This window comes from Meleagris gallopavo, chromosome 9, assembly GCF_905368555.1.
Source record: "Meleagris gallopavo chromosome 9, MGAL_WU_HG_1.1, whole genome shotgun sequence".
Taxonomy (NCBI): Eukaryota; Metazoa; Chordata; class Aves; order Galliformes; family Phasianidae; genus Meleagris; species Meleagris gallopavo.
Genome location: NC_139412.1, coordinates 10968031 through 10978190, shown reverse-complemented (window position 1 = coordinate 10978190; position 10160 = coordinate 10968031). Strand labels below are relative to the sequence as shown.

The 10160-nt window shown below is 51.5% G+C and overlaps 1 protein-coding gene across 1 annotated transcript; it reads right to left on the bottom strand.

The window, feature by feature from the left end:
* Nucleotides 1–7556: 7556 nt before the first annotated feature.
* LOC104916141 (brain-specific homeobox/POU domain protein 3) lies at nucleotides 7557–9042 on the bottom strand. Its single transcript, XM_010727124.3, is given in 4 exon segments — nucleotides 7557–8077; nucleotides 8080–8461; nucleotides 8832–9015; nucleotides 9017–9042. Coding segments are annotated over 4 exon segments (1113 nt in total).
* Nucleotides 9043–10160: the final 1118 nt, after the last annotated feature.

Sequence of the window (10160 nt, the reverse complement as noted above, 5' to 3'; positions counted from 1 at the left end):
GATGTTTGTTTGGCGAAGAGAGGTCAAGACAGAGGAAATCCCACTCCATCACCCAACAGAGCATCAGGGCTCTGCTAAGCCTGCCCAGCCAGGACTTAGAAATCTCCACACTCCCATGATTTCAGCAACTGAAGGCCATTGGCAGAGTCTGTAGTGCCTAAGTTTTAATTGAACCTTTGCTCTAAGCACACCATAAAGAACAAAGCCCTGTAGAGGGAGCTTTAAGGTTTCCTTAATTTAACCAAAATATCCTGCAGCCCACTTACCAGCACATTATGAAGTTTTATCATAAATAATTAACACTGAACTACAATTGACATCATGAAACATGTGGCTGGCTCAGCGAGTACCTCCCAACAGTCAGTTGTTCAGCAGGAGGGTGCACAGCCACCATGGCAAACATCAGCCCCTTCCAGCAGCAAGGGGAGGCTTAGTGCAGCTGCTCCTGGTGCTCAGCACAGCAGATGTTTAACAGCACCATTCCAGACAAGGAACAAAGGTAAAAGATTGTTTCTAATCTGATAATAGGGTTGATCTGGGGAGGACTATGGGCAGGATTTGGGATTGGGTACGTTATGGTGATAAGTTTGTAGCTGTGCCCTCCCAAGCTGGTGCAGCATCTTTTTTTTTTTGATGCTCTCAGGTGAAAGACAAGCTGGCTTTTCTGATCCTTTACAGTCACTTCTGGCAACTTCTGTAGGATGTCAAGCAGGGAGGTCCATTCTCAGTGATCTAAACTAGTCCCCATGCCCTGCCTGGCACAAGGAACTTGCTCTGTCCAAGCTGCTGCCCTAGGGGTACTGCAGAGCTGGCTTCCAGCAGTGTCAGTGCCACCTGGAATGATGGTCTTCATTCCAAGAGAGCTGACAATAAAATTTCCAGAGGGAAAACATCCTGTACCAAAAAAAAGCAACAAAAACCAAATAACAAAAACCAGCCAACAAATAAACAATCCAAAAAGAAAAGAAAAGAAAAGAAAAAGCCCACACCAGAAAAGCCCAATGAACATCTCTCACATGTCACAAATAGCCAGAGCCGATTTCATGCTGTCTTCCTGTCTCACAGCAGAGCTGGGCTCCTCCTTGAGCTATGGGAAACGCAGCTCAGCATTCCATCAGCGTGCCTCCTGCATCCCCTGGTGCTGCTTTGCACCCCTCAGGGCTGTGACCCTTGCCTGCCCACCTGCCTTCACACCTGCAGCACAAAGATGGCAAGCAGAGTGGCTGCACTTGGAGATAAACTAGTGGTGGGCAGAGAGCTGATCCTGCATACTGCTGGTAGGACTGCACAGCTGCTGCAGGCTGCAAACAGTTGCAGGGCAGAAGATTCCCATGGTTTTGACTGCAGAGAGTATCTAGATCTGATCTACTTTCCACCCCCCTCCTTAAGCTGTGTCTTTTAATAAAAACATAGAAGCAGCATGCTTGAAGAACTCGCTCAGATCTGAACCAAACAGCACAGCTAAGGTAAGGAAAAATCTATGCAAGAACCGAGAGGTTGTCAGCACTCTCTTATGCTGGCTGCAGGAGAGCAGTGCAGTACTAAGCCTGTGCATGGAGGCACCAAGTACAGCAGCCTGCGAGGGAGAAACTCAGGCAAAGACTATTGAAACATCTCCGGGAAGAGCCATCAGGAGCCATTAGGCCATGCAGAGGAGGCTGTGCTGCCTGCGCATCTCCCAGCTGGGAGCCTTCAGTCTCTGATGGGAGAGGCTGGAGCCAGGGACTCTTTCTGCTGTTGGTTCAGCCCCAGCCTGTCTGCCCTGAGCAGACCCATGGGATGGGATAGATGAACCCTGAGGCTCAGAGCACGCAGTTCGCCCATTCCCTGAGGGGTTTCCCAAGGGGCTGCAAAAGGTGAGGCTCATCTGATGCTGACTTGATTCTGGGATCTGTTCCAGCTTGTGCCATCTGTCAAGTGTCCATCACCATCAGGACAGGCTGCTGTGTTGTGAGGCTCTTCAGGTCCCAAGCTCAGCAGGTTGGCTGGGGTGCCCAGCTGGTGGGAGCCAGCCTTCTTCCCAACCTGTCCTAACCTGCAGAGGTGGGAAGCGTGAAGAGCCCTTCCTAATCCTGCTGAAGGATCTGTTCTAGACAATGCCAGGACATCAAACCTTTGACAGTACCTACGGGACACTTTCTTAACACAAAGAGGGGTCTATGTTGTCCTGAAATAAGTTGAGAGGTGAGTAGAGTACGTAACTTCAGAGCTGTCTGATAGTGGGAGTATACAGGTGAGGACAACACAGTGAGAGTTCTGAGAACACCCCAATGGCATTGATTTATGATTTCTAGTGCATCTCCTTCTCTGTGTGCTTTACAGCACTGAAACTTCCCTGTGTCTACAGAATCCCCACCTCTCTGTACGGAAAGGTCACCAGACGTTTCCTCCTTCAGTTGGAGCTTTGTTTGATGTGGGTTTGATCTCCATTTAACCAATAGATACATGCAGAGAGGAGAGGATGTGCTTTCCTGGAATTGGTGATGAATGAGACGGAGGTTCTGCTAAGAGGGTTCAGACAGGTGTTGCTGCATTGCTGAGAACACACTCTGCAAAGCAAACTCTGATTCATGTGCACTTGGGCTGTCACAGAATGGTTAAGTGAGGTTTTGTACAAGTACATATGCTTTGCTTTTTCTTCTGTAAAACTAAATCCTGCTTTGCCTGGTATAAATAAAACATGGTTCTTAGTTGACATTTTCATATTTCTCAGAAAGCACTCATTTACCTCGGGCTGCTGGAAACTTGGGTGAGGTGCTGCCAGTGAAATACCGATTTCAGTTCTGATCTCTCCATCTCCAGGATGCCAATGTTTCTGCAGTCCTGTGTGAGCTCACTGCTCTCTGACCCACAAAGGGACACGAAGTCGGATCCTACAGCCCTTCCTAGAGATTATGGCTGAAAATACGGGGACGTGAGCAGACCCCAACCCTGGGACCCATCCTGCAGGGCTTCAGTAGAGCTGTTGGTAAGCAGAGCTCTATTCTTCTCTATGGTGTGAAACCAAGACTGTGGTGTTTGCACTGGGTAAAAAGCATCGTATTAAATTTCTGGAGGTCTTTATTCAACATTAAAAAAAAGAAAACAAAAAAACAACTGTAAATTTATTTTTGAAAGAGTGTGTAAAGCATGGAGCCGTGTTGCTGTGTTTTTGAACGTTATGGCTCTGGTCTTGCTAGAGTTTAATGTTAGAGCTTGTGACTGTAGGGAGACTGAGCACCCACAAGGACCTGGCTCATGATTTTTGGTGGCAAGAGGAGGAAATTCAGAATTTGGTTATTGGAAAGGCAGCCCAGGAGATGCCTCAAGGCTAGGTCACCCCACTGTTTGCTGCTCCCCTGAGCTCCCATTTTCTGAGCTGAAAGATGGAAAGGGGCCCAATTTCTGCAATGAACAGGGACTCAAGTGGACAAAAGCTGAGGTTTGAATGTCCTGGGGAAACATCTGGACTGGGAATGGAGTTTGTCCCTCATACCTGTACTGCCCTGCACCAATTCCCCAAATCTTTCCAAAGGCAGCTAATTGCTAATCTTCCTGGGCTCCAGCCTGGCTGTCCTCCTGCTTGCTTGGGCCCCTATGAAGCCTGTAATTACTGCTTTACTCCTTTTTCCCCCTGTAGTGGAACAGAGCCTACTTCAAGCACCAGCCTCTTTAAAAATACATCTGCTCTGCTCTGCACTAAAACACATAGAATAATAGAAGAGAGTCCGTCAGCAGGGGCATCCTTTACCTGTGTGGCTTTCAAAGGCAGGAATCTTTTAAAGAACACGAAGCATTTTCTCTCCTCCAGACCCAAAGCTGAGTGCAAACTGTGACGTGCTGACAATATTTGAACAAGGAGGTTGACGGTGTTGGTGGTCACCTTGCTGATCCCCCATGTCCTTCACAGGTCTGTGTGGGTCCAACCACATAGCTTAGGGATGGAGAGATGGCACTCAGCAACTTGCCTTGCCCCAGTTCCCTTCCCAGAGGCACAGCCAGCACCTTGGCAGTGTGATTTGGTGTATCTCTGCACCAAACTGCTCTGCTCTAAGAAACAAATGAGGGACAGTGCTTCCCTCACTTGTCTTCAACCACATCAGTATTTGCCTGGAGTTAGCAGGCTCAGTTCAACAGAGCATATATAACCTTCAGTTATTACCTGTATGCTCGGGGGAGTTTGGTGCCTATATTTTCTGTGGGATTTGACTTTTATGGCAGAAAAACTCAACAGTGAACATGTCATGGAGCTCAACAGCATGAAAATATAGCAAAATGATCCATCTCCCAGGGCTCACCGTGCAGAGCTCCAGCAGCCAATGTCTGAGAGCTTTAGCAGCCATGAACCTATGGGAATCTTTCCTCAGGAAGCCTTTGCAGCCTTTTCCCCATTTGGAGATGTCTCCATGTGACTCAGTCATCCATCATCTCTATTGTGAGTACAGTGCTGTCTGTAGAGTACCATTCACAGTCGTACAGAGATGGACTGCTATGTGGACACCTTAGTTTCTCTCAGTGGACAATGCACACTCGCCTGTGCACCTCTGCTTTGAAGCCCCATCTGTATCAATATGTCCTATCCCCGGCTCTGTGCGAGCTGCGTACGATGTTTCTGAGTCCCAAGGGTGAGCTGTGTCCCAGCTGCACCACCCCATCCCCATCCGTCCCATACCATTGGTGGTAAACTAGGGACCAGGTCTCCAGTGTGGCCTTCACCATTCCTCTGACCTCAGTGCCAGCAGCAGCAGTGGCTGAGAATGCATTCTTAGAGATGGACAGCCTGCCAAAGCTATAGCTTTGATGAGCTAGCTCGTATGTTAAACCCCACACGAAGAAAAAAGTAAATAAGAGAGAGAGAGAGACGTATGTCCAGCCCAATCAATACTCCTTTCGTTCAGTGCTATTTTGGCTTTAGGGTCACAGTTCAGGGGCTTCCTTTCCACTCCAGGAACAGGGAGTGTGCATGTATCATTCTACCTGTGTGTGCAATCCTGCTCCTTCTTGCACAGCTGTGCCTGTATTCCCTGCTCTGGACTTTCCCCTAAACTCTCCCTACACTGTGTGCACTGCAGAGAGACTGCGTTAGAAGGTTTGGGGATCTACTCTGCTGTTCCTATGTTGAGACCCCTACGTGCTAACCCACTCACAGCACCCCACAGTGGACAGGTTCCTCTCACCTCACATGCGTTCGCAACAGGGAAATAACCAGTTTAGGATTGCAGGTGAGGAAAATTGCATTGCTTGCAAACTTTGAAGAGGGGACAGCAGCACCTATGAGCTTGGGGCAGCGATCACAGCCCCACGGTGTTGTTTTGGGGCTGGAGATCCTGGTTTTGGACAGTTTTGGGGTGGAGGGCCACTGAAGAGGCTGTGAGACGGGAGCAGATCGGAGTGTGTTATGGCTGCGAGGGAGCAGAGGGAGGGATGTGAATGGGGCGCTGCTAATGCTGCACGGAGCTGATTCTCCAAGGCCCCCCCGGGCAGCACTCAGCATCGAGCCTTCATTAAAATTTCATTGCCAGCACTTGGCCAAGGTCTATTTATGAAAATGCGCTTTTCGCTTCATGGAGGGGAAAAAAAAAAAGAAAAAAAAAAAAAAAAGAAAGAAGGAAGGAAGGAAGGAAAAAATCAGAATGGAGGAAAAGAACAAAGGAGGGGATAGGTTTTATAAAACCCGTGCGGGCCGGGGGGGGCTGCAAAGTGCGGTGCTCACTCCGGGAAGCATCTCCTCATCCAGCGTTCCCTGAGCGGCTCCTTCGGATGTTTTCCCCATCTTTTTTGCGGGTTACGGAGCCGTGCTGCCACTTGTCGTCTCCTCTTCCCACCCCCCTCAGACGGAGCCCGGCTGCTGGGGTGCAGCACCGCCTCGCGATGCGCGCGGTGCGTTCGCTTTTGTTTCTCTTGGAAAATAAAAAGTTACAAAACAAAAGCACGAGGACCCGTCACCCCCTCGGTGCGTGCCGTGCCCCCCACCCGCCGACAGCTCCTCCCGGCCCCTCAGCCCGGCGGCGGAGCAACTGCAGTGCGTTTTTCGGCGCGGTTTCGATGCGAGCGGAGTTACTCCGCCGTCTCAGCGGCACCGCGGCCGGTTATCGTGCCCTGCTCCGTCCCCAGATCCACGCGTGGGGCTTCGCTGCACGCACGGTTTGCGTGGGAAAAAATCACCCCCGGGCTCTGAACGCGGTGTAGCCCTATTTTCGATGTTTTTCGCCTTATTTCGTTGCTCCTCGGCCCGGAGGAGGAAGGACGGAGCGATGAGGTGGGGTCCCGCGGCGGAGCCGGCGTCGCCCCCGGGCGCAGTAAGTGTAGGAGGCAGGAGGGGGGGGTGAGGTAAAACGTGCATGGTTTATTTGAAATGCTGCAGCGTACACAGACACCAAATTTCATTCAGCACACACACAGCGAAACGAAATCTCGTTTAAATAATAATAATAATCAGAAGTTATTTAAAAAAAAAAAAACAACGGAAAAAAACCCACCAACAACAAAGGATTCGGAGGCAAATTTCTCTATTAAATACGCAAAGAAAAAAAAGAAAAGAGTATTCTTGCCTTAGAAAGTGCAGAGTTCGGTACTGTCGGGGACGCCGCGCACCGCTGCCCCGGGCCGCCCCCGGGCCCCTCACTGGTTTGATTGTCGAAGCGTAGGATACGTTACAGTGAAATCATAAGGGCAAAAACCAAAGCAAAATAAATTTCCTTTTTCTTTCTTTCTTTTTTTTTTCCTTCTTTTTTCCCCCCTGAATAAATCGTGACTTCCAGGGAAGTGCCAAAAACAATTTTTTTTCTTCCTTTTTTTCTTTTCATTTTTTTTAAACTTTTTTTTTTTTTTTTTTAATTTAGCTGATGAGGTAGAAACAGAAACATTATTGCAAAAATGCGAGGGGACAGCGAACAAAACCATGCAAGTGCTTGTGTGTGTGTGTGTGCGCGCAGGGACCGGGCAGCGAGCGCGGGGGGGCACGGGCCGGCGCCTTCGTATTTACAGCCGTCGGGGCGGCTTCAGCTCGTTCCCTTTCTTTTCTATTTTTTTTCTTTTTTTCAGTTTTTTTTTTTCCTTTTCCTTTCAGTTTTTAAAAAGAAGAAGACGGGACACTGAGGAGGGAGTGGTGCCCCAATCCCCTTTGCCCACCCAAGCCAGGAAGAGGCTGCGACAAAGCCCTGTTGGGCTCTCACCGCCACTGCTCTGGCTCTGGGCACCCCCATATCTCTCCCCTTCCCCCCCCTCCCCCCGGCCCTTTCATTTCAGCTTCTCCATTTTCTCCACTTTTCTCTTTTTTTCCCTCCAGTTTTGTCTACAAAAGCAGTCTGTACCAGTCATGACAGCGGGGCCACTTTGCCCGCAGGAGCGAGGAGCGGGCACTGAGCTGTTCGCATCGCTTTGGGCAGGTTTCCCTTTTTAGGTTTGTTTTTTCCTTTTTTTTTTTTTTCTTTTCAATTTTTGTAAACAAAACAAAACAAACAAACAAACAAAAAATCAACCCAAACCCTGCCCATTTCTGGGGGGAATATTGGCTGGGGGGGCCACATCAGCTGGGGGGCCAGGCACTGCCCTCCGCTGCCTTCCCAGCCCCTTCTTCAGTAAGTAGCAGAAAATTTCATTCTTTTCTGCTTCTGTCTCTGATTGCAAAACCAGACCCTCACCACGTTCTTCTTCAAGTCTAACTTCTCGGCGATGGCGGCGATTTTCTCCGAGGAGGGCCGCGGCTGCACGGCAAAGTAAGCCTCCAGCGAGCGCTTTTCAGGGGCAGCGATGGAGGTGCGCTTGCGTTTCTTGTCGCCTCCCGTGTAGATCTCTGGCTTGGTCATTTTCTCTCTCTGGGCCCGCTCGGCCTCCTCCAGCCAGGCTTCTAGGATGGGTTTGAGGGCCACCATATTGTTGTGGGACAAGGTGAGGGACTCAAACCTACAGATTGTGCTTTGGCTAAGGCAGCCCACCCCGGGGATCTTCAGGTTGGCCAACGCAGACCCAACATCTGCCTGGGTCACCCCCAGCTTGATCCTCCGCTGCTTGAAGCGCTCGGCGAAGGACTCCAGCTCCCGTGGGTCCGTCTCTGTCTCGGGGCCCGAGATGACGGTGTGGGACGCCAGGCTGTGGGGTGGGACATGTTCATAGGTTGGGAGTGGTGGGCCATGTGGTTAATGGCCGACATGTGGGAATGAGGGTGGGATGGCGTGGAGCCCACGTCGGGACCCGGCACCCCTCCCAGGGGGAGGGCAGAGTTGAGGTGGTCCAGGAGCTCTCCCTCCAGGCCCTGCGCGGGCTGGTGGTGATGGTGATGGGGGTGGTGGGTGGTCAGCACGGACGGGTGGTGCAGGTGCACGGAGGACGAGGTAGGAGTGCAGGACACGCTGCTCATGGTGTGGTAGGTGGCATCCGGCTTGAACGGGTGGGTTTTCTGCGATACTATATCCACAGCGGCCAGAGCCTCAGCGCCCCGCAGCAAGGTCTCATCAAAGCCCGCAAAAATGTTACCCTGGATCTGGATGTGGGGTTAGGGGGATAAAAGGGGAGCAGAAAACAAACCAGAAGAATGGGAGAGGGTTAAAGGCAAGTGGCGTTACAACATCTTGCTCTGTCCCTGGGCCAGGTGAGCTGACCGAGCTTAGCCTCCCACCCAAAAAATGGAAGCAGTACCCCAGGCACCGACCCTTGTCATCCAGAAGAAAGCAGAGAGGATGCAGCCGGTGGGAATCCCAAGGAATCTCCGAGTTGGGCAGCGGGACGGAGCCACTCCGAGGACGTTTGATCCCACCAGCCCCATCGCACCACACGGGAAGCCCAAGCCCAACACAACCCCAACCCAAACCCAAGAAAGACATGGACCCCAACGTGGGGGGTGCCTGGCTTACCTGGGGGGCGGGCAGGCAGGCTCTGCGGATGGCTTCGGAGCTGGTGTGCAGGTGGGGATACTTGGGTTCGTGCAGGATGGGGTGCATGCTGAAAGCTTGTTTGCTGTTCATGGACATCATGGTTGGGCTGGGAGCGGGGCAGGGGCGCTCCGGGCTGCCCGGCTCCGGGGGCGCGGTATTGTCTGCCTCTGCCGCCCGGCATCGAGGGCATTATAGCCCGGCCCCCCCGCCCCCCCGGACGCTCATTGGATAGGTTTCGCCAGGCCCCTCCCTCCGCCCGCCCCGTGGCCACTCCGCTCACCCCCCGACTGGGCCCCCCCCACTCTCCCAAAGGCAAAAAAGGCACCCGGGGATAAAATCAGTGAACAGAGAAATAAGGAAAAGTTTCACCAACTTTATTTTTTCTTTCTTTCTTTCCTTTTTTTTTTTTTAATTTTTTTTTTTTTTTGCATTGTCTACTCCATCTGTGCATTCCTCTCTCCAGCATCTTCAGCACTTCTCCATCTGTCTGCACCTGCACGCAGCATCACCTCGTAGCACCTCCTTCCCTCCGAGTGCCCCCACGCCCAGATCCTGTCATTGCTCACATGCAATGTTTGGTGGCTGTGTCTGCCAACCCTATGGCTGCTCCCAACCCTGCAGAGGTGTGATGGGCAGCAGAATGCTGTCCCAGAGCAAGGAAACCCCCAAAAATGCTGAACATGGAGACAGAGGCTGTGGGGTTGGTAGGAGGGTGCTTGGCTATACTCAGAGCAAATCAAGGCAGCAGCATGCATTAATCCTAGCCAGAAAACCCAGCCCTGGCACCTGAGAGGCTGAAGTGCCCCAAAAGTACAGTACTTTAGGTCTGAATCTGCACAGGGAAAGATCAGATCTAGCAATAGGAGATGTGTGCGTCTTCCCAGATGCAGGCACAGTCACTGTATGGTGCTCATGCAGCAAGCAGATCCCTAAAGCAGAGCTGTGAGGTTGCTTGCACACAGGGGCAGAGGGAAGGCCTCACAGGGCAAAATCCTGAGTCCTGCACCCCTGGTGCCACCAGAAAACCTCATCCCTGTTGGCCTGAGGGATGGCAGAAGGACAATGGGCAGTCCCTACATACCCTAGTCCAGCATACTTCCTTCTCATCTTCCGAGTGCCAGTGAAGCTCTGCCAACACGCTGATGCTCTGCCAATCCAGGAGCACAGAAGCTTTTTTTCCCCTCCTGCTTTCCACCAGCACAGCTCTGAGTCATGGTCTCCCCTCTGCTGCTTGCGCAGAGATTGCAGCATCAGGTGATGGGCAGGATGCGACTGCCAGAGCTGTTTGCTGGGAGCTCTCTGCTCTGT